Source organism: Fusarium tjaetaba (genome assembly GCF_013396195.1).
Source record: "Fusarium tjaetaba strain NRRL 66243 chromosome Unknown NRRL66243_c0000128, whole genome shotgun sequence".
NCBI lineage: Eukaryota > Fungi > Ascomycota > Sordariomycetes > Hypocreales > Nectriaceae > Fusarium > Fusarium tjaetaba.
The window spans coordinates 96,964-120,376 of record NW_023501324.1 but is presented as its reverse complement, the minus strand read 5'-3'; the positions used below and the strand labels follow the sequence as shown (position 1 = coordinate 120,376).

General features: G+C 48.8%; 8 protein-coding genes across 8 annotated transcripts; 3 read left to right on the top strand and 5 right to left on the bottom strand.

Moving 5' to 3' along the window:
• Positions 1-1,264: 1,264 nt before the first annotated feature.
• On the top strand, positions 1,265-2,141 carry FTJAE_6589 (SUR7; the record flags this gene model as incomplete). Its single annotated transcript, XM_037353215.1, has 2 exons — positions 1,265-1,530; positions 1,583-2,141. 2 exons carry the CDS (start codon positions 1,265-1,267, stop codon positions 2,139-2,141), a joined length of 825 nt encoding a protein of 274 aa, XP_037206363.1.
• Positions 2,142-3,824: 1,683 nt separating this feature from the next.
• Positions 3,825-5,393, bottom strand: FTJAE_6588 (signalosome complex subunit 3 COP9; the record flags this gene model as incomplete). Its single annotated transcript, XM_037353214.1, has 3 exons — positions 3,825-4,922; positions 4,975-5,184; positions 5,229-5,393. 3 exons carry the CDS (start codon positions 5,391-5,393, stop codon positions 3,825-3,827), a joined length of 1,473 nt encoding a protein of 490 aa, XP_037206362.1.
• Positions 5,394-6,454: 1,061 nt separating this feature from the next.
• Positions 6,455-7,634, bottom strand: FTJAE_6587 (uncharacterized protein; the record flags this gene model as incomplete). The annotated part of the gene is made up of 3 exons (XM_037353213.1): positions 6,455-6,982; positions 7,064-7,096; positions 7,146-7,634. The coding sequence occupies 3 exons, from the start codon at positions 7,632-7,634 to the stop codon at positions 6,455-6,457; spliced, it is 1,050 nt and encodes a 349-aa protein (XP_037206361.1).
• A 932-nt stretch (positions 7,635-8,566) lies between these two features.
• On the bottom strand, positions 8,567-13,921 carry FTJAE_6586 (CHD1-transcriptional regulator; the record flags this gene model as incomplete). The annotated part of the gene is made up of 5 exons (XM_037353212.1): positions 8,567-9,123; positions 9,225-9,363; positions 9,416-11,029; positions 11,103-13,163; positions 13,505-13,921. The coding sequence occupies 5 exons, from the start codon at positions 13,919-13,921 to the stop codon at positions 8,567-8,569; spliced, it is 4,788 nt and encodes a 1,595-aa protein (XP_037206360.1).
• A 561-nt stretch (positions 13,922-14,482) lies between these two features.
• On the top strand, positions 14,483-16,549 carry FTJAE_6585 (PET56-rRNA (guanosine-2'-O-)-methyltransferase; the record flags this gene model as incomplete). The annotated part of the gene is made up of 1 exon (XM_037353211.1): positions 14,483-16,549. One exon carries the CDS (start codon positions 14,483-14,485, stop codon positions 16,547-16,549), a length of 2,067 nt encoding a protein of 688 aa, XP_037206359.1.
• An 825-nt stretch (positions 16,550-17,374) lies between these two features.
• FTJAE_6584 (gpi anchored protein) lies at positions 17,375-18,712 on the top strand (the record flags this gene model as incomplete). Its single annotated transcript, XM_037353210.1, has 2 exons — positions 17,375-17,948; positions 17,997-18,712. The coding sequence occupies 2 exons, from the start codon at positions 17,375-17,377 to the stop codon at positions 18,710-18,712; spliced, it is 1,290 nt and encodes a 429-aa protein (XP_037206358.1).
• Positions 18,713-18,965: 253 nt separating this feature from the next.
• Positions 18,966-19,492, bottom strand: FTJAE_6583 (DUF636 domain protein; the record flags this gene model as incomplete). The annotated part of the gene is made up of 3 exons (XM_037353209.1): positions 18,966-19,046; positions 19,100-19,311; positions 19,375-19,492. The coding sequence occupies 3 exons, from the start codon at positions 19,490-19,492 to the stop codon at positions 18,966-18,968; spliced, it is 411 nt and encodes a 136-aa protein (XP_037206357.1).
• Positions 19,493-20,613: 1,121 nt separating this feature from the next.
• On the bottom strand, positions 20,614-22,149 carry FTJAE_6582 (cyclopropane-fatty-acyl-phospholipid synthase; the record flags this gene model as incomplete). The annotated part of the gene is made up of 2 exons (XM_037353208.1): positions 20,614-21,909; positions 21,955-22,149. 2 exons carry the CDS (start codon positions 22,147-22,149, stop codon positions 20,614-20,616), a joined length of 1,491 nt encoding a protein of 496 aa, XP_037206356.1.
• Between the last annotated feature and the right edge of the window lie 1,264 nt (positions 22,150-23,413).

Below are 23,413 nucleotides of genomic sequence, written 5' to 3'. Positions count from 1 at the left end.
AACGGCAGGAATTGACAGTGTCAATTGGCCAATGTTGAGCCGCAAAAATAAACGCACAAGTCATGTTAAGTTTCTGACTGTTTCCGTAGCGCTAAGAGAGTCGTCAAAATACCCGAAAATCCGAGCGTACTCGTTACCACCCACAGCGCTTGTTGTTCACTTGTTCATGAAATTTTGCTGGATGCAAGTGGTGTTGAAACGCGTCATCATATTGGGCCGCAGCTTAAGACCCAGCCGGTAACACGGCACATCACTTCCTTTTCTTCACCTGAGGCTCGGTAGTTTGGGGCTAGAGAAGAAATGGATTGGATTGGATACCAGAAGACAAAAGCGAAAGCCAAGCACCAATAACCTATGATAGTGGCATGGCATTCCATGTTTTTCTTGCAAGTCGTAAATCCAACAACTTTTCTTAGGCGCCTATTCAAGATGTTCCCATTCTTTTTTGGCCTGCTAACTGACATGTACTATACTTGGGCTTTTACCAACCAACTGGATGTATCATAATACGGGCGGCTGTCCAGGGTCTTCTTCCAGCTTCAATAGGTAGACAAATAGAGATCTATTCGCTCAGCTTTACCAGGTTCTGATGCCCCCTAACCCACGGACCCTAGGCAGGTATGTATAAGCCTCCCCTTTGCCGCTGCATTGTCGCTCCCTAGGCTCCTCATGGATGCTGTATTGCAGGGGGCATTCCACCAAAAGCACATAAGCTCTCCACTGATGGAGGTCGTCTGTCCCTTTTTAGGTCAAGGTTTCGGAAAGGCCCACGACCCTTTTGGCGCCTCTTCGATCATGGATTTGCATGGATCCATGTCGCCTGGCAAGATCCTTGGAATTGGGATTTTCCTTTCATCATGACGATTGCTCCACTACCTATCTCTGTGAAAGCTGTCGCTCCTTGCTCGCTCCTCCAAGTACCTTGCAGCTGGTGTCGACCATTTGGCTGGCCCACTTCACAACGCATTTTCTCTACTGCATACAACTTCTTCATTGTCCTGTCGCTACCTTTCTTTTGTTCTCCGGATTACGAAGCCTTTCGTAGCCCCATTTGTTTCTTATGTTCTGTTTGTGGACTGTGTAGACATTCAACCGCACACCACTCCGCGATTATCCTTTCCTTTCATCTTTCTCGTTCTGTTCGTTATTTGTTTCATTGCTGGTATCTTATAGCACAGCACGCAATTAGAAGGCATCGCCAACAAACGAAAGAGCCGCTTGGAAGCTCACTCCGATACCGCAGTGCCTATCTAGGTACCTTACCATGGCGAACGTGCATAGGCGAAACACGGCCTTCGCTGCTAGCACGCTATACTTTCTATCGATACCCTTCTTGATTCTCGTCATAATCGGTAATACCCATATCAATTCGACATTGAACGACATATACTTCTTCAAGCTTGATGTCTCTCAAGTTATACCGATCTCGGTCGATAATTCGCAGCTGCTTAATTCTGTTGCTCGGAGTTTAGGTCTGCATGATTTCTACCAGGTTGGACTATGGAACTTTTGCGAAGGTTACAATGACGAGTATGTTTCCAAGAATTACATGTAGCATACGATAGCTAACAACACAACTCAGAGGCGTTACCCACTGCTCTAGCCCCAAACAATGGTACTGGTTCAACCCTGTCGAGATTCTTGTGAGCGAACTGCTCGCCGGAGCTCAGATTGCACTCCCTGCTGAGGCCGTCACCGTCCTCAACTTGCTCAAGATAGGCTCTAGAATCATGTACGGATGTTTCATGGCCGGCATATGCATCGACTTTGTCCTTATTCCACTAAGCCTCCTCGTTATTCGCACCCGTTGGTGGAGTTTGGTTATAACGGTTCTTGCGTTCTGCACAGCGGTTCTTGTTTCGCTCGCAGCTATCATTGCAACTGTCATAAGTGTTGCTGCTAAGGTCGCACTTACGGCGCAGGATCAGCTCAATATCAAGGCAAACATTGGCATCAAGATGTTTGTCTTCATGTGGCTGGCTGCCATCTTCACCGATGTGGCATTCCTGCTACATGCTGCCATGAGTTGCTGTTGTAGACCTAATAGGGATAAGCCGCAGAGTCCCCAACCAGAGATGAGGGCAGCGCATCCAAGCCTTCGTCATCGAAGAGGGCATAGGTCTTCATCACATTCGTCATAGGACGTTATGCGGACCCAACTTCGAGGCCCTGTTGATGAACAAATCTGGTGTGGAAAGAACACCTTTGGCCCAGAATTCCAAGATGGTCCAGAAGCTAAACCTCTTGAAGTTCTGGGATCCAGACATGAAATCAAAAGCCTGCGCAATATTGCGCGCTCATTTAAACTGTTTGGCTCATTACATTACACAGTACAGGGAATAATTGCATAAAGCATACTCAATCTAGGTGGTTTTGTCGCCTTGAGCACAAGGGATGCATAGTACATAGGATTTCACGGTATAGACGGGCGAGCGAGGTCAGGGAACAGGCCATATAAAATGACTGCGTTGGGCTGTCTTCCACGCAGATGACATTCTTCCACAGCGCCAAGGCTCAAATAATAGATTATATACTGAAGAAAACATAGCGTTGTAATAATCGTTTCTGGATCCAACTGATCCTTTTATCATGCGAGGACCTCTATTCCAATACTTGATGGTCCCATTAGAGTGCCCCAGAGAACTGTTGGCACTAGACTACCTATCTTGAGCTCGAGACACTCAACCTCAAGTCGTGGTGATTATTTAGAGCAAATATTGACAAACATATGGTCATGTCTCGTGCACCTGATTATGAATCAATGATATGATCATTGTAAGAACATGCCTTTACCTATTTTGCGTTCTGCTAGCACACTTACTCATCCAAGAAACATCGATGGCTTCACAACACCAGAAGAAAGCTACAGTGACTGCCACACCGTTGGCTAATATTTCAGCCTTGATGGCCGTGACCTTGTTATACGCAGTCTAACCAGAACTATACGACATCCCAAAGATCGAGCTCGTGCCGACATCCTTGAAAGAGGCGTCGATGGCATTTACTTCGAAAATACACACCCACAAAATGAAGCTTGTTCAAGAACCCGAATCTTTTGCAGAGAGGACACTGGGGCAATGGGCAACTATTGGAGAAGCGCTCTCGAGGCACTGTGCATAGAATGAGAACGAAAGGCGTCATTAAAACCATGGTAAAAGTCAATGAAGAGAAATGGGAGGGATGCACGCACGCCCTGAGCCCATTTCTGTCCGCGACTGGTAGCCAATGACAAATTGAAGCTCCATGAACACCAAGAGCTTGCTATGCGCAAAATGATGCACTACGACTACTATCATCTAAGCGAGGGTACATGGGGTGATAAGATACAGGAATATTGAAGAAACGACTTTCGATGCCAATAGGAGAATTGACAAACCAGAAGCGGTATCACTGAGAAGACATAATTGTCGCTTGTCATACACTCGATGATGGGTTCAGGATACGCGGAGAGACCGAAGCATGAATAATAGTGACAAATGGTAAATTGAGTTCAACACATGTCCTTCAAAGTTGAGAAATTCGAACGACAGAAGAAAGAGATAATCAGGGCCAGGAGACGGAATCGGGGGTCAGGAGACCCTCATCAACTGGTGTTCAACCACAGCCAGTCATCATTTAATTGATTATCTAGTGAATACAAAGTAATACGCCGCGTCTTCATCTACCGCAACCCTTGCGATCAGCATTGTTGCCAACTATCAACGAATATGCCGTGTCTGGTGTTGGGACAATGAAATATGTATGTCTGATTTTCAGATTAATAAGCCCATACTGCTCACCATAGGTTGTGACCGTGTGAACATGCCTGTTTCTGAGCGGTCGACTTAGGCAGTTGGTGTGATGCCTGTCATAAGGTCCTCATCTTCTATTAGAGAATCGAAGCCCAGCCCAGGATCTGTAGGGTCCTTGTCTGCCCGCTTCTGCTCCCTGACAGCGTGCTTCACGTACTCCTTACTGTTACCAAGCCGTTCGTTGGCTACCTTGTACTGGCTTCCAAGGCTTTGGATGTTATGATAACGCTGGGCAATCTGTTGGGCAAAGTTTGCCTCTGTCATCTCCTCATTGTCGTCGTGGAAGTGCAGATAGAGTTCCCCGTCATTATTGCCCGGCTGCAGCTCGCCTTTTAGTAGACCGGAATCAATCATATCTTGAACTAAGCGTGTGGTAGCATCGTCATCTGTGAGGATTTCGCCTGTCTCGGCACTGAGTGTCGAGAGACGCACTTGAGAAATGGACACCCGTACATATATGTCGCGGAGGTTGATGATTTGCCATTTTGGGTACGCGGCCACAACCTCGGCCACCAACGATGAGGTGCCATCTTCCTCCCAGACCTGTCGGTTGGTCTCAATTTCCGCTTTGAGCTGCGCAGCATCCGTTGTTGTGAACCAAGTGGTGATATTCTTGTATGGCGTACTTAGTGTGGCGTAGGTATTCTTGGCTATCGTGGAAGTGTATGATGGATTACTTGGTTCTTTTCCATCCTTGAGTAGCCCGACCAGTAACCATCGCTTGTACGCTTCATCCATGACCTTACTGACGCCTTTGTCTTTTGCTGGGTGTGTAATGACGCGCTCAAGAGCTCGGTAGGCTTTGGTCCAGTCTCGTCGTGACATGTAGCATTGAGCTGCAAGGTGATTATACTCCAAGACGGCAGAGCTCTTCACATCCCCAGTAAGACCTGTGTCAACTGAAATGAAGGAGGCGGGATGCAGGCTACTATCACACAAGAGTCTGGCGTCCTTCTGGCCCGCCATACCAGGGTAGAACGTAAGATCGCAATCGAGAACCTTGAGAGCGGGCTCAATCCAAGATGTCGAATAGGCGATCTTGACCAGTGTAAGATGGGTAGATGTGAACATGCTTCCTGTGGGATCGAGTCGCAGTATAGCAGCAGCCAAAGACTCTACAGTAACCCTTGTCTAGTTGCAGGATAGTTAGCGCCTGACGATGCCATGGAGAGGTGGCGCGTACCGTAAATAGAGTGTCTGATGCGATGTATTCAAGAAGCTTTCTGAAATCAGAGCCAACATATCGTATCTGGAGAGGGTTGAAGTTGAGAAGGAATCGGAGGGTCTCGTCTAAGAGTGTGCTTCGTTCGCTACCATGTGCCGGGTTCGATGTTTGTAGTGAAAGAAGCAGGATGGCTTGAAATGTGATAGAGTCGGTCGAGGGGTCGATATTCTGGGAGCGTTAGCTAGAATCAACAAAGATACTGTGAGATTTACTCGTAGGATTTGGCTAGCATTGGCACTGATGACTTCCCGTTGACTCGCAAGCAGCGAGGTCACAGCTGCGACATGGTCCCGAATAGCAGCATCATACTTCTTGACGGAATGAGCAGCAGCCTGAGTTGGCGCGAAGGCAGCTAGAACGGCCGCAACAGTGTCCATGATCAGCTGTGCTCTGAATACCCAGGTTGATTCTCAGTGTAGTGGTTGGTTATGTCAAGTGTGGAGTTTGAATTGATGAAACTGTTACACTGATCATCTCCCAGTCATGCTCGTCAAAATCTCAAAGTGATGACGAAGAACTCTGTATTGTAAGGCCCCGATCCGTACTGAGGTACGAAGGATCAGATGATATAAAGTTTGTTGTTGCTCTCCAAGCTCACAGGCAGGCAACAACTCATGAGCACAGCTCTCGCATTGGAGGGGTGGTGACGTTGTAGGTCCGGGAATTAGCCGACTGAGCTTATCGTCTAGCGGATCTCGATAAGGAGCTGCCCCACCACCACCAAAGGTTTACTCTAGACTACCTAGGAGGTGGTGGGTTGGGGATAGCTTCATTTACTCGTCTTGCAGTATATCTTTCGAAATTCGGTTTGCCAGGCAAGCATGAGCTGTCGGGACTCTTGCAGGAATAGATCTTGGTCTAGAAGCTGCTTGTTTTTCTTCTACATGCTATTCTAGCCCATTTGCGCAAAGCTCCTGCACTAGACCTGACATCACACAAGCACAAGTATAGCGGGGCAAGGTACAATTTTAACATAAGCGTAACAATAAATACATATCTAACTTATGTTTCACCCAAATTCTGCCTGAGACCTGACTCGCATGGCCAGCTCGCTAAAGCCTACGTGACACCACCGGAGTGATTTCAAGAAACATGGTTGGCTAATGACCAAAGAAATCAGAGATCATTCAGCTATCTACGAAGCAAGCCCCAGCCCAGCGTCCAAGAGATTGCCTTTCGAAGATTATACTAAAGATTGGGTTCGTATCTAATATGAAATCATCAAACAGAAAAGAGAGTAAAATCTAAGTTGCTGGACAACACATCAATCGAACAGCCTTTGGGACCGAACTTCAACAAATTTTCCAGCAGGTACATAAAGCCAGAAGAGTCATTCCAATTGCTTGTCTTTCTAGTGCATCGACTTGTCGAAAGTCTAGTCGGCGTGTTCCGTTTCTTTGTTTTCGTATAAGTAGCTTGTTTGCCCAACACACAGTCGCTAGCGAACATAATGACCAGCTGAGACCGAAGAGCGGCGAGGCGAAGAACCGTTCCAGCCCTGGAATGCTGTCGAACCCACGAACCATTCAGTCTCCGACCCTGTTAGTGAGCGCTTCTCAGATGCTGGAGCACTAGGCAGCCCCTCGCGAGTCTGAGAGAGGCGATTTTTCTTGCTTGATTTCTGATTTCTCTCCGGGCCAATGGGAGCCAGGACTGTCGCGGTCTGAGGGACATCCTCATTGCCATCATCTCGCCAGCCCGACTGAAGGATGACTTGGCTGCTAATGGCACGCAAGTCTCGATTGCGGTGCTTCTGAAGCTCCTCCTGGTGATCTCGCCACCACTTGGGGAACCCATGAAACAGGCCCAGAGACTGCTGCGTAGCCTTGTCGAAGGGCATTTCGTGTTTGTATTTGCAACCTTGCTGAGTAAAGGCACAGGTGCCGTCGTGGATCCATTTGTCACAATAGATCTTGGTTCTACGTTGTTGAGTAGGTGATGTTGCAACAATACGATCAATCCTGGTCTAGAAAACGACGTTAGTCTTGCTCCAGGAAAAAGGAAAAAGCACAAAGGAGGTAGCAAAATACTGCCAGAGGCTGATTACCTGGAGGATATCAGATGCTGGGCCAGTTGGAGCCTATACACTCAGCATCGTCTACTGTGTGCGCCGTATTTAATTCACGTACCTTGAATGTGACAGGCTGATTCATCCCAGGAACCCCTTGTGGTGGCTGCATGTGCAGATCCGGAAGCAGTACCATTCCTTGGGCGCTGGTCTGAGTAGCAGGCAGCTCGATGAGGGTTGGGACCATGTCTGCCGGAATCAGTCTTGTGTATAGCCCGTCAGGTCGCTTTACACAGTACGCATAACCGTTGAGGCAATCGGAGATGCTCACAGGCCCGCCGTCGTGGTTGGAAGAAGAGGAGGGATGAGTTGGAGAATTCATGAGTGAGTGCTTAGCACCGGGGACAGAGCTGTTCATGGGGTTTGTAGATGGCTGAGAACCTCTCCAGTTGCCAGATGGCATGCCTCGTGGAGCAGGAAGTTGGGAGACTGGAGTGTTCTGCTGCCAGCCTCCATAAGACAATTGAACAGGATAACCGTTACCGCCAACCACATGAAAGTGATTGTTGGAGGGAGGTGGAGAAAGTTCCATAGAGCTTGGTCGATTCATAATTTTGAGAGCTGAGATGGTGTTGTGATGAAATTTGAGCCCAGCGATAAACATGAGATCTTTTGATAATGTATTGAAGAGAAGGGATATTTCTGATTTGGTGAGAAGGTGAAGGAGGCTAGTTCTTCACCTGAGGATGATCGATGTTAGAGTTGGTATTGGTAGAGACAATTCTTTCCTGGACGATTTAATAAGTGTAGCATCCGATGACTATAAGAAGTACTTGGTCCCAGGAGCATCCACGCACGGTCTATCAGACGGCTAGGAACTGGGACGCGGGTAGCGGAAGACGGGTTATAACTTCGAGACATGCGCGGGCAAACAGCAAACGGAAGATAGCGTCTATGTTCAACAATACTGTGTGGAAGTCTACCAGGGTCGCTCGAGGACACGGTATAGGTAAGAGGATGGGGATAAGTGCTTAATTCTAGGTGGGCAGTCTATGAGACTTTACGTTATCTTATACTTGAGAATATGGTCATCAGGCACTATGGCATGTTTGCTTGACATTGAGGCGTACTCTACAAAACACATGCTACGACTGCGGTTACCTGCAGCGACAGTTTGCCAGCACTGACCTTCAAACACTTGACCTAAAATATGAGCAAGGCTCATGTGTGCATTCATGAGAGTTTTCATTCAAAGGGCCTTCGTCTGTGCTATGCTGTCTATCATCTTGCCTCGCTACACTGAGGTTGGCCATGTCGCCAACTTCCAAGGTTGCTTGCTTGTTAGCTTGCCGTCCTCCTTCACTGAATACCCAGCTCCGCGTGCATGATGCCGCCTGGCATGTCAACAAGCATAAATCAAAATGTTTAGCAAAGCAAAGGGCTTGTTGTCCACCTTTAATTCACACCAAATGTGGGGAAATTATTGTATCAGCGCGGCTGCTTGCGCTGAGCAACCTCGTCTTCTTTATGTCCAAAGTAAAATCATTTGTGCTGCGTTCCGCTTTTACCGGTAAGCGACCTTAGACGGCTTAGCAGAACCGCCTTGTGTTGTTTCCTAACCTCAGTCTCAGGTTCCGAACGTTGGACCCAATCAAGGGCTACTCTAACTTCGGCTTCTGAGCGGAGGCGAATGTTTCTGTAATCAACTATTTGGTTATTAGGAGCATGGGGTTGGGTGGGAATCACCCGCTCAGGTGGTACAGGGTCTGTAGAGTTGCCCTGGTAGAGGTAGTTACCCTTGATATATCGGGTGAAGTCAATGGGCATTTCGGTATTTACTGGGCCACTCCCTTGAGGGTAGGAGTTTTGCATGGGGTAGTTGGGGGTCGTTGTGCGATTGTTTTGGAGACTCCCTTGCTGCTTGGGGTTTTGGGTGTTCCCGATTTGCCACGTTGGCTGCTGCTTTTGCTGTTTGCTGTGGTTGTTTGGTGTTTCTTGCCGGCTCCTGCGACTGGCTTTTTGCTGTTCGCCAATGACTTGCTGCGGTCTGGCGTTACGGGCGTTCGATGCTTGGAGGGTTTGGAGGTCTGCTTCGGCGTCTGTGTTGCAGTCTTGTTAATTTTACTTTTGCGGCTTGAATTTTTCACTGGTGTCGTGGACGGGGTTGTTTGTTTAACAGATGGGATCTTTTGGCGTTTACCTTTTGCCAGTGACGGATCTTCCTCCTCAGACTCTTCTCCAGAGTCACCGCCAGCAAAATCATCAGAGGAGTCTGACGGCTCAGCTTCGGCATCGCCAGGAATAGGGTTATCTAGAGCGTTCGTCTTGTAGTTAATAGCCTGTGAGGTGGTCAGCTGCTGATAAGTAGAACTTTACAAACCAATAGCCTACCTGTCGACGTCGACCACCGCGACCCAGAACCTCCCGAGTTGCCTCAGCTTGACGCTGTGCTTCTGCCTCACGTTGAGCCAGGATACGATCCCAGACGCTTGAGTTGATAGCTTCTGGTTCAGCCATCTCTTCAGTAGCAAAACCAGCGTCAAAGCCGGACTTATCGTTGGACCACACCTTGGCGTAAGAGAATGATGTCCCGTCATCGGGTTTGCTTTCTGTGTCGTCTGTCCGATCTAGAAGTGCATCAACAGCAGCAGAATCATAGTGGATAGACTTCTTTTCATAGTCATCGTTGAACAAGGCCTGGGCGCCGTGTTTCAATATTGACTCCAGATCATCACCGGCAAGTTCGTCGTCGTCCATGCTTTCGATCAGAGCATGATCCAAGGCCATCTTCTTCTTACCAATTTGCATAATTCTTTCTTCGACCGAGTCTACAGTCATAAGCTGGAAACAAAGGACCTTCTTCTTCTGTCCAATACGATGAGCACGGGACAATGCCTGAATATCCTGGTGTGGGTTGAAATCAGGATCGAGGATGATGACTGTATCTGCAGTAGCGAGATTGATGCCAACACCACCAGCTCGGGTCGAAAGCAGAAACGCGAAGATGGGCGAGTCAGGGGCGTTGAAGGCATCAATGCGGCGTTGTTTTTCCAGACTACTGATACTGCCATCGAGACGGCAAAAATCGTAGCCTAGGCCACTGAGGAAATCCTCAATGATATTTAATTGCTGTAAAAACTGGCTGAAGATCAACACGCGATGCCCCCTTTCCTGTAGTTTTGGAAGCATGACTTGGAGAAGTAGGAGCTTGGCTGATGCCTCGACCAGGTTGCGTTGAATGACTGTTTGATCATGGTGACGCTCCTCAATAGCTTCGGAGTACATGAAAGGGTGGCAGAGGCATTTTCGCAGCTGCATTAAAATGTTGTTGAGAGATCCACGTTCCTTCTTGTTCATCTTGCTGTTGGAGAACATGGCCTTGATGAGCTCGGGATTTTTGGCCATAATACTCTTCGAAAGTTTCTCTTGAATCACAGTCATTGTGACCGGCAGAATAATTTGTGTCATGGGAGGTAAAAATTTGAGAACACCTGCTTTGGTTCGGCGGAGGAAGTATGGTCGAATCTTGTTGTGCAACTTGGGAAGCGTCTCCTTATCAAGAACCGCATACTCTGCGTCCAGTTCTTCGGCATTCTGCTTCTCATCAATGAACTGTAAAAGATTGAACAGTTCCCTCTTGTTGTTCTGGAGTGGTGTACCAGTAAGTAGAAGTCGAAAAGGAATTCGCATTGAGCGAAGAGCACCATACAAAATGTTCTGGTCGTTCTTCAGGCGCTGACCCTCGTCAACCACAAGCCCGGCCCAATTGATAGACTTGAAGAGAGCCTTTGTCGCAGGGTCCTGTGCTGAGTCATATGACATGATTACAACGTGTGCCTTCATGTCAGTAGATCCATTGGGGAACAGCTCGTACTTGTAAGCAAGTGCCTGTGGTTCTCTTCCGCCATGATAGGCGACCACTCGGAGCTCTGGCACCCACTGCTTGAACTCACGGCGCCAATTCGGACATGTAGCATTTGGAACAACGACAAGAAAAGGCCAGCACTATTGGTTATGTCAGTATAATTTGGTTATGTCAGTATAATTGCCGTCGGCTTCTTAGACGCTGGTGCCTTACCTTAGGGCTGTCTTGGACTAAAGAAGTCACAAGGCCTACAACCTGGACAGTCTTTCCTAAGCCCATCTCATCTGCGAGAACCACACTGCGGCCTGAGTGGTAGTTCCCCAACAACCAATTGACCCCTTCCATCTGGTATCCCATGAGCTTTCCACGTTTGAGGCCGGCAGGTTGCTCCTTCAACTCCTCGAACGGCTCGGCTTTGTAAGCCTTGACTCGTTCTCTGATCATGTGCTGAGATTCACTCCTGAAGTATTTGCCCTCAATATACTCGTAGTATGCCTCCACAAAGGAGGCATAAATATCGCCTGCATCCTCTGATGGGGGCGTGTCCCACACAACGTCGTCATAACCAAGGCCTTGAAACTTGACAAAGATTTTGCTGACGTTGGCCAAGTTATCTATTTCGTCTTTTTTCGTCCTTGGTCTTGGGACCGATGGGTCCAATCTGGTGTTGAGAACTATGTCTGGCATAAGGAACTCATCTGGAATGGCCTCTCGCTCGCTGAGTTTCAGCAAATCCTGCTCGAGGTCTCTTTTGCCGAAGGAAGTACGCATCGTGGGCGCTGCTACACCGTACACCCAAGCGCCCGGCTTCCAGTCACAGTGAGCATAGGATAGACTTTCCCACTTGATCAGATATTCCTTCTCGTCCTCTCGGACCTCAGTATACATTGGTCGAGGGTCTCGTTTGGCAAGCTCTGTTGGTATCGGGCGCCATGCCACGAGGCGATGAATTTTGTGCCTGGCATTTGCACACTCTTTGCATTGCCAGTCAATGGAATGGTCTTTCAGGCGCTCGGACTTGAGATCTGTTCCGATTGTTCCGCCTCTAGCGCCCGGAAGATGATCAACGTGCCAGCCTCGATGACATGAAGTACATCGGAAGAGGACCGCTTCAGCGTTGTTAAGAAGGTCCGGAGGAACCTGAGTGATTGGATCAACGCCACCGTTCTGTTCACGAAGCTTCTCCTCCTGTCGAGATGTCTTCTTTTCAGAAAAGGCCGCGCAGCTCCGACCTGGAGATTTGCATGCCTGACACATGCTATGCCTGGGAGCACTGCCATCCTTTTTATTTGGGACGCCAATACAGAACCTGCACTGCAGGACAAAATCATCCTGACCGACCTTGGTAACCATATGCTCGCGAGCACTGCGGTATCCCAGGCAGTTCTTGTGATAGGACAACGTGCAGCCCTGACAGTGAATCATTGGGCCCCGTTGTCGTGAGCCTCCGCAGGTGTGGCAGGTATCCATGTGCATCGAAGCAAACTCTGAGTCGGCAGGAAGAGGTTGAAAAACCTCTCTGATTGAGATAATCTTCGGGGCGCCAGGGGCCTTGTCATCGGCAATATAGAAGGAATCCTCATCCATTTGGGCATCATCTCGCATGTTCAGGGTGTTCCTTGTAGCTCTGGAGGAACGCCGAGGTGCTTCAAACTCAATATCTGAGTCAGGGGACTTCTGGCGCAATTGAGACAGAGCCTTTTGTCGCATACTCGTAGTGTGAAGACGCTTCGACTTTTGTCGCGACCTAGTAGGACGTCCTTTTTTGGGGCCAAGATCGGAGACGATAGGCGAGAAATCATCATCTTCCTCGCCTGACGAAACAAGAGGGGCATCTCCGAGCAGTTCATCCTGGTCTTGACTACTCATGCCGTTCTTAAGGGACATACGAGTCAGTTGTCTTGGAGGTCGAGTTCTCAAAGACCTGGTGGCCCCTAAAGGCTCTGGCTGTAGATCGTCCAGATCATCTTCGTCTATAGCCAGAGCAGGACTACGGGAAAGTTGCTTGGTGTTCTCTCTAGAGCGAAGGCGTTGGGATACGCTTCGAGACGAACGTTTTCTCTGAACTGGTTCTTCGTCATCATCTTCTATCTCCTCGTCAATGTCCATACGGTCAGAAACAGCAGACTCCTGTCCAGAGTCCCACTCATCGTCCTGCAAGTATTTTCGCTTGCGGGCAGACATGTCGTCAAGTTCATGCGGCAATAGGCCTTGGCTGAATCGGGCCAATGCAACTCTTCCGTTCTCACGGGTAACGAGTTCAGCTGTTGATATCTTGAGATAAAATCAGTACTATGCGGTGGAAATGAACGGAGGATATTGAGAGGGAGAGTGTGCAAGTGTGTTGTAGGCAAAGAAATGAAATGTAAAAAAAGTCGTGATGAAGGGGGAGCTGCAGCTGTGGGGGCACAATAGAGAAGAATAGGTTTGCGAGCTAGGCAGTGAATAAGGCATATTATAAACAAGAGCTCGCATATTATATTTGCGGCCCCAGCTTCGAAGCTGCAGCCTAATAACTTGAGCGGGCTTCAGGCATATAGATAATAGCATTTCTAGGTCCTGCAGGAGAAGCAGCTTGGCATCTCCTCAGAATCCATGAAAGAATGTCCACCTACCAACTCTTGTCGCCCATCTGTAAACTCGACATGATACTTGACGATGCCACGACTTGGCCGGAGCTCCCCAGATATGAACTCGACGATATCGCTATGAACGGCCGAGTACTCGTTGCGCTTCTCAAGAGGCATTTCCGGAATCGCAACCTCAAAACTGTAGTGAGGCTGAGAAACTCTGAAGACGCTTGATCCATCTTCTTCGATTTGGGGAATGTATTGTTCCCTATCCTCGCCTCGAGCATTCATATTCCCACGCGCTGTTGGCTGCCGTTCCGTATCAATATCAGCGTCAGGAGGCAGAGCGCCATTGTTTCCATTGAGGTCCGCCAGAAGCCACTCTAGCGACCGCTCAATAGCGTTATCATCTTGGTCAACAAGGCCTTCGGGGGGCTCGTAGGGGTGGTTCTCAGTGTCCATCTCGCGCGTCGCATTAATCGCAAAAGAGATATTCGTAAACCGGTCGAGACCTGGTGGGGGTGAATGGCCCTTCGGGGACACGATACCGATCGTCAGAATCGACTAGATGTATAAATTATTTAGTTTAATTTGACAAACTGGATCGTAACTTGGTAAGTTTGGCGGCATGGCTGAAGCTTCATAATGGAGAATTTGGTTGTTGCCCTGGGTTAGGTTGGTCAAGTTAAATTCATCAGTATCAGGAAACGCGACAGTCGCATTCAAACGCGTTAAAGTTATGGCCCAATTAACACCAGGGCCAGGAATTGCAATGGCCCCGCCATAATTAATGGATGCGCTCTCGTCGAATCTCACCGCCCAGCTGGACCCGAAGAAGCCCAGTCGATTAGCTAGCAGGGGGTGGCAGAAAAATAGTTTAGCGGGGCCGCTGATATCGAAACTTCTATCTCAGTACATAGAATTTTTGAACACATTGGACTACAACCTGCAATCCAGCAGGCAGGACAACCGCAAACATAAAAAAGGAAATTATTGTATAGCAATATATAGCCACGTTATGCAATGCTTACCCCTACACAACTGAGGATTGTTGCTCTAAACCGCCCATTAGCAAGGCTTCATCCCGCTTCCAGGAGTTTCGCCCCCATCTTTGTTCGCGCAAAAGGTCTCTCAGCCATCGTCCGGGGATCGATCAGATCTGAACGAATTCAAAACGGTCCAGACAGCTTCGACACCCGCAATGCCTATCGTGACACTGGTCGACGAAAAGCAGGAGGCGAGCGACTCGCTCGTCCTAAAGAGCCCCCCAACCGACCCCGAGACGATTTTTTGGCAAAGTTCAGTGCAAGAGCCGTCGACTCCGGTGGCACACGAAATTGGCGTCAGGAACAAAAGCTGAAAAAGAAATTAAGGAAAAAAGATGAGGAAAAGAAGGAACGGGAAGAGAGAGAAGAACTAGGCATAGGCCGCCGAACTAGGAGGAGACGATTCGCCGATCCTGAAAACGAATTCGGAAATCGCAGCTTCGTACACCGAATGAAGTATGGCGATCTCAAAGAGGTGGCCGACAGTTTGAACGTAAAGCAGCCCGTTCGACCGCGACCATTCCCAGAAGCTCAAAGGGAGCGCACGTTTGGGTTCAGAAATGGGAATAATGATGTTGCACGACACGAACGACGAGAGCCATCAAACGAGAAGTTCGAGAAATTAAGTCAGCAATTCAATCGCTCAATACGACGCCCTGAAGATTCACAACAAAGTTTTGGCCGCTTCGACCGTCAAGATCGCCAGTCAAATATCTCTGGTGGATGGTCCAACGATGAATTTAACGGATCACAGCGGAGATTCGATCGTTCACAGCCTAGCGACTTTCGTCATGACAACGCTCGAGAAGACCGGCAGAATGACCAAGGAGATAACTCTGGCGATATCAAGCGTGGAAAGAAGGAGATGATGGCCATGACCCTCAAATACACTACCGCTGCTTCTCAGTTCCTATACGGTCGATCAGTTGTCAAAGCAGCACTGGAGCAGAATCGACGAAAGTTGTATAATCTCTACATACATGCCAATGAGAACCGAAAGTATAACGCGGATACTGTTACCCTGACGCGAATGGCGAAGAAACTCAACGTGCCCATAAAAATCGTGCCTCCTGAAGAGCAACGAATCATGGATAAGATGAGCATGGGGCGACCTCACAATGGCTTCGTGCTTGAAGCCTCCCCTCTACCCCAGATCCCCATCAAATCTCTTGGCAAGCTAGAGGAAAGTCCTGGTCGCCTGGGCTTTCACGTGGACATTGATCATCAAACCAAGGAAGAGGCAGCGATCAATGGCACCGACACATTTATTCGGCGGTCCAATGATGTGATGCCCAAGCCTTTCGTCTTGCTGCTCAACGAGATTCTCGACCCGGGAAACCTAGGCGGTATCATTCGCACTGCCAGCTATCTCGGCGTTGACGCCGTCGGTATCACGAACCGGGGATCCTCCACACTCACACCTGTTGTTCTCAAGTCCGCTGCCGGTGCAGTGGAGGAAGTCTCATTATTTGCGGTGGATGATCCTGTGAAGTTCGTCCAAGACTCCCAGAAAGCTGGCTGGAAATCATACGCCGCGGTGGCGCCGCCTGATCGAAAGCTTGTTCGAAAGCATGGGAGCAAGTTCGTGTCAACAGATACGATTGAGGCACAAAGCCCACTAAACGAACATCCGTGTCTACTAATTCTTGGCAATGAGGGCTATGGACTTTCGAAATCTATTAAGGTTGCTGCCGACTATGAGCTATCAGTACCTCGGTTTGTCCAAGGAAGCTGTGTGGATAGTCTGAACGTCAGCGTTGCGGCAGGCCTCTTGTGTCATTCCTTCGTTAAGGAACCTGTGACTGTCTCACCAGAGCCAGTTGAGCCCACGGCCAGACTGGCTGATTCGGAGGCCATTTCTGACGATGTAGAGAGCAGGACCATAGCGACGAAGACTGGGGCGAAGCTCATTGAAGCTGGAAGTGATGGTTCTCCTGAAGTAAAGACCACTGGCGAGGAATCTGAAGTTGATGCTGCTACGGAGGCAGAGCAAAAACAACCCGACGATCAAAAGCTTGATAAAAACGACGATTTGGTGTTCTAAGAGCATTAGACTACCTAAGGCCTGGGTGCCGTTATTGTAATAACTTAGATATGTATAACACGACGACGGTTGGGTGGCGCTTCGGGGTTAGGCATTGGGGACATAGAAAATCATGTATGATAACGATGTATACTAGATGAAACACATGTGGAAAACAATATCTAACTTATTGAGTGCTAAGCAATTATGGACAACTTACGGAGTACTTGATTGTCACTGTAGTTGCTGGAATACGTCTCATGAGGCTAGCTTGTGAGACCCTGCATGACGTTGCACGCCACGCCGCCAGCCATCATGACTCCTCCTTTGCCCGTATATACAGACGACTCTCCTACGGCTCTCAGTCTGATGCGTATAGATTTCAGCGCTACAGCCGATTAGTAGAATTAATATCCTCACTGTAACTTAATCAAAGGCTGGAGTACGCATTTGGGTCAGTCTAGGTAGCGATAGAGCCATCTTGTGGCCCCATCATATCTTCACCTAACCGTCGCCCAGCCACCCAATTAATTATTGACAAGCCACCTATAAAACGCTGAGTTGTCGTTGTCATACCCCATCGGCAGCATCATGCCCTGTCTCGTTCATCGCGTACCTTATAATCTGAACAATACCTTAGCCCAGTGGTATTTCCTGACCTTCTTTAACCCGTGTCTGGCAAATGCTTTTGGCTCATACTGTGTGGCGGTGTAAGCATTCATAATAGTAAGACCCATCACACATTTAGTTGTTCACCGCTGTCGCTTGATATTCCATGAGCCCAGCGAGAGTTCAGCGCATGACTAGTTGAGCCTGGGCTTTCCACAACTTCCTCAGTATACGGCAATGCGATCCATATCAGCTCTTCTGTTGTGTCTCGCTACATTGCTTCCTCCTCAGGCCCTCGCTGAATCGGGTTCACCAATAGCTATCCGGAAGGTCGCCCCTGGTTCGCACGACAAGCTCCTTAGGGAGCATCTCGCTTTCGCACCACTGCACAGTCTGACTCCGCGCGAAGCTGCCGCTGCCGCCATATCGTTCCTTGAAGAGCAAGATGACAAACTCGTGAGCCTCAATGGCACAGAGCGCTTCTACCGTCCAGCGTTCGCTCCTCACAGCGAAGAGTCCCACGAGAGCCTGCTGCGCCGAGCCGCAGAGGTACTGGCGTTGCTACAGAGGAGGTCGTCTTGTCCTAAGGGGATGAACAGCTGCTCTGACATTGATTCCGAAGTCAAGTGCTGCCAGGAGGGAACGTATTGTGTGAATGTTGGCAATACTGTGGCGGGAGGCATCGCGTGCTGCCCGGACGGTGCGTCTTGTGGTGGAGGTGTTGGAGCGTGCCCTGATGGAGCTACGAGTTGCTCTGCAGAACTTGGCGGAGGATGCTGTATCCCGGGATATGTTTGTCAAGGATTAGGCTGTGAGTGAATACCACAATGCTTCTTAGACCAATATTGACTTTAATCAGGCGTCCCCAGTGCTGTTGCTACACAGACGAGAACCACAACTCAAGATCAAACGACAGTCCTCACAACTTCTCAAGAAACAACTTCAGGTGTATCCACAGTCGAGCCTACTACCAAGACGGAAACAGAGGTTGAGACCACTGGAGAGCCTACGACTTCCGAAGTTGGAACCACAACTGAGACCGAAACTGAAGTCGAGTCCGGGACAGAAGAGAGTACTGTGACCGCGACACCTACAGCGACTGGCTCGGCCACTGGAATCGCTCCGTATCGCCCAACTGGCACCTCGGTAACATCAAGCGACGATGGAGAGACACAAACGGGCTGTCCCACAGGCTTCTACGGCTGTCTCGCCACTCACGGAGGCGGGTGTTGTCGAACAGGTCGAAACTGTGATGTTCATGATTGCCCTGCTCCCTCGACAACCATCGTCTCAAACGGCGCGACTGTGGTCATCCTTGCAACCGATGCTCCACCTGCCCCGGGACCCTCATCAACTTGCGCAGATGGCTGGTTCCTTTGTGGTCGAGATGCTGGCCCAGTCGCTGGATGCTGTCCAGACGGATATGATTGCGGCACAGCGAGTTGCTTCACAGCACAGGCCAGTGAAACCGGCCGTGTACAGAAGGAATTTCCCAAGGCCGATGGAGCCGCCTATGAGAAGCCCGCTATCACACTGGCGGTGATTATGGCAGTGTTGTGTGTTGCGCTTGTATGAGGGTGTAGACTTACTATCATGATTTAATGTCGGATGACTTCTGGGTTTAACGAAAAAGCATTTGCTCAATTCGATCGCACATAGACTATCTAGAGAATGGATTATTTGATAAACTTGTGATGACCACATCAATCCTTGTTTTACTGCTTGTGAATATGTTTAGATTTTTGTATTGTTATGAACTATTTGTAGGCATGTAGCCTATCTTTACAACTCGCTAACTCTCCCTATCATATCCTTCCAGTGTCATGTTTTACTCGGGCATGTGGGAGAAGGGTTTAGCAAGATGCTCCTGGCAGAAGGGCAACTTGCTAACGGTCCAGATCTCGGTATCCTACGATCAATGTCAGTTACCAGTAGCATCGACATGGGGCGGTTTATACTCACAGGCTTCAGGTTCTTCTTGATCTCAGTGTCGAGAGTACCGGCCTTGAGCGCAATGATTTCAGGAGCAGCATCGGGGTCGTGGGCGATGGGAGAGCCGCACTCGGGGCAGAAGAGACGGTGGACAATGTTGCCTGACGAGCCTTTACTGCCAGAATAGGTCTTGACGGGGCCGCTGATTGTGAGCTTGTCCTTCTTGACAACAGCCACGAGGGCTAAAGTAACAGATGTCAGCCTGATCTATTCAAGCATCGTTCGCTCGTGGAGCTGGGACGTACAGTAAGTAGAACCACTCTGGCGCTGGCAATCGTCACAGTGATCGTAGCCAACCAGAAGAGGCTCGTCGTCGACCTTGTAGGTGACGGCTTTGCAAAGGCAGTGTCCAGAGAGAGGCATTGTGATTGTTCAAGAGTGTGTCGATAAGATGTTATACGAAGTCGAGGATTGATGTCTGAACTGAAAGATCCCCTCTGAAACGGGGAACAGAGAGCTTTTAAAACCTCTAGAGAAGCTCTCGAAAGCTCTATGAGGGGCCATAGCGGGGTAAAGGGAAATCCCGAACTCTTGTCAGTGATGGGGAGTGTTGGGAGTAACGGTACAGTATGATGAAAGAAGACCGGGAATTTGGGGGTGGGGCGGTGATTGGATGACGTTGAGAATGATCTTCAGGTTAACGAAGGATGTGTTGTCGAACTAGGAACGACGGGCGTAAACTGGAGCTGCATGCTTCGATTTGTGTACAGCTTCGTGTTGGTAACAAAGCTTGACATGAGCGCTAGCCTAGTAAGCGGCGTTACATGCTTCGTTCGACACCCCCAAATACTCAAATTCTGTCCAAACCATCGTTCAATTCCAGATACGCAGGTCGTTGGGATACCGTTACTGGTACGCAGCCATATACCACTAGCGAGTCCTATCGTCAGCCTTAGTTCATTGGGCCCCCCTGGCACTCTTACCAAGTGCTGTGTGACGTTGACAGAGATATTTGTCATTCTTCAGGGAGTAGTCTCAATGGAGACGAAGCATGAAGCCCCGGAAGCATGAGCGGGGCTTCATGCGTATGGTATTTGGAATTGAGACAATTTGAAATATGCCCAACAATGCAGGGGTACGCTATGGTTATTGTATACGGAGTAGTTGGTGTTGCAATGACATTCTGGCAGTAGATTACTGTCGCTCAAGTAACTCCTAGAGCTTTAAGAAGCTCTTGATTCCAAATTCGAGACAGTAAGCTCACATCATTGAGAGCTTGATCAGAACGATGATAAGATTCGCGGGGCAGGTGGAGACCCTAACGCCTGGGCTATATGCTTCGTGGTGCTGGTTGGTCAGTCAAATGGTCTTAACTCGTCGTTGGTTTACCAGTATAGCCTGTTCTGAAGTCGTCTCTCAATCGTATAAATATCGGTTGACCCGGACGTATGGTGTAAGCAGGATGTTGACCCGAATTTTCTGTTCTTCGTCCCATCAATAAGGGATGGGCGCTTCCCTTGCTTCTGTCCGTGACATGATGAGTATCATGAGAAGCCCGTGATCGTCTGCGTAATGAGCAATGCCAGCACCCATGAGACACCCACTCTTCCTATGAGCTCCATCATGCCAAGTAGGCTGACGCTGCTCATGGCAATGCGATCAGCCACAAAGAGGCGAACCACAGACCTCAAATACGCATTTTTGAGTTCTTCATCTCCTTGTTCAAGAACAAAGGCGTCCATTGATGAAATTCGAAACCCCCGGATATCAATGCCCTTAACTGAGGACGAATGTCTATTGGTAGACGTCAATGGTCTCTCAATCTTATCAGGTCGGCGTCTGAGGCTTTTGATGAGCTGAAACAGCACATAATCAAGCAGATTGGAAGCATAAATAGGTGGAGAACCCTTCTTCAAAAACACTCTTGTCAGCTGTTCCGGCTTGTCAGTCCAAAGGGTACAGCTTTCAACCACCTCGCAGAAGATGGCCTCAGAATCATGCGCATAGTGAACGAAACGTGAATAGAAAATTGGCGTCAACACTTTGATCTTGATCTCGCAATTTGAGTCTCCAGGGCCGCAGGTGGAGGGTGAGATGAATGTCTGCTCAGACGCTTCAGCAACTCCCCCTGGCGTGTATAGAATAGTGACAGGCGCGGTTGATCGTTGGACAAGATACCTCAAGTATTCACGAAATACTTGTTCGAGAATTTTCTCAATCCAATTAGCTGGCCGTCCTATGCTTTCCTTCAAAGGTTCTGGTCGATACCAGAAATGAAGATTATGCTTGAAGAAGAGGATGGTTGATTGCATCATGAATCGAGGAAGAATGGCGAGAACAGAACCGAACCAGCTTAAGACGAAACCGACCTTCCCTAAAATGCTTATTCTGCCGGGGTCAATGGTTTTGCCTTCAGAGAGCAATTTTGCAAAAAGCTTCGGCTGGTCCTTTGACGAAGAGAGGGTGATAGAGATGTCGAGTCCTCGAAATCCTTGCATGCCAGGCCCAAGGGGATCTTTGGCAAGTATAGAGTACGATCCCCTTCGTGAGTTGAAAGGTGAAACATGAAAGCTCTTTCGCCATGTCGTTTTTATTTGAGAGCACTGAAGTCCCTGGTCGTTCTGGGTCATATTATGAACATGCTCGTCTTCTTTGTCCAATTCTCTCGTGACAAGATAGGGATGCCTTTCTCCGAAGATATTGCTCATCTCCAGAATAATTGCCTGAAGGACCTTGTCCGATGAATAAAGGAACCAGAAGGTTGCCGGTTTAAAGCCAAAGCCTGGGAACTGTGCAGCAGTCACGAGATAGGCATACGGATATCGCGAGGCTTCAATACCCTACGCCTGTCAGTTTGAGATCAACTATAAGATGGCTTAACAAACCTCAGACCCTAGATATGCATCTAATTTTCCACGCCAGCCATTATCGGAACGTATGCGTTGTAGGTGATCAACTGGACGAACCTCAAAGAAGTTTGTCAACCCGAACAATTGTGTGAACCAAGACGGTGGACCGTGAGCATCTTCAGACATAATTCCATTGGCGTTTTCAGAGACCTCTATCGGGATGCCAAGCATGAGGTATGGATAAGCAAAAGAATGCTTCTGGGGATATACCCTACGGTGTGTTATTCGACCAGGAATCAACAGTGGATGAGCAGTACTAGCAGTGGGATTGACCCTGCGATTGGCAATCCACCTTGAGACATAGTGACCAACTAGAAATATTCCGCATATTCTGAATGCGACATTCGTGATGAACCGTGATTGGATGTGGCTTGCAAGCGAGGTCATCACAGAAGCATGCTTCCAAGCGACAGAGCCGAGAGTAAGCAGAATGTCGAGTCTCCTTGCAAGTACAAAATATACCCAAGTTGTAGCCAAGATGGCAGTAAGATCCCACCATTTCTTCAAGAGTACATCAACGAAGTCTGCGGCGAGGACGGCCGATAGAAGCGGCGAGTCATCGAACAAGCCGTCCATAAGCAAACCAGGGGTTGATGATGCATATCTATTTGAAAAGCCAAGATAATACCTCAGCTTCGCGGGCGAGTGATGCAAGAGAAAAGGCAAGGGAGAGTCTTTGTTCAAATATCTACGAAGGAAGTCCGAGGTTAAAACCTGTCCATCAAGGTACTGTAGTCGGCATTACGGGATGGGCATTTTATCGATACATGAGCCAGTAAGCAGTTGAGCTCCAAGCATCGCTTGTCATTAGTCATCATCTCAAGAACGATAGAATATTTACGAGTTATCTCTAGGTAGTTAGAGCACGAGAGCACGTCAGTTTGTCAGGCACGTCAGGTCCCGCTTCATCGTCATTGAGTCTTTTCGCTCAGTCAGACCGGACCCATCTTGCATCAGCACCGACATAGGCGTCTCCGTGCCCCGGTCCCTAGGTAGTCCGTCTCGAAATAGGGTTCCCGTCCAGAAAGTCTAGCACCTTCTATGGGCTGAGAAGAGGCGACACATGGGCCACCAGTGGCGGTGCGAATGAAAATTAACACACAGATGTCTGGCTGCACTGTTATCTCCAGGGCTTTGGTAACCAAATTCGAGGCAGCCTTTCCACGGGAGTAACAAGGCGCATGCAAAGAGAGGCCACCGATGCACGGTGCCAATTATAGTCCCCCGCCGATTGACTCAGTGACCCAAGGCCAGGCCCAAAACCCCTCCGCCCATTCCATCACCATCCCCATAAATTCTTTGTCGCCCAAAGTTCAGCTTGATCTATATTCCATTCTTACATACACAACATACAACACATCTTCCACATCGCGACACATCGAGCCACACCTCGCTCCAAAACACACATTTTCTTTCGACAAAATTTCATATCTTC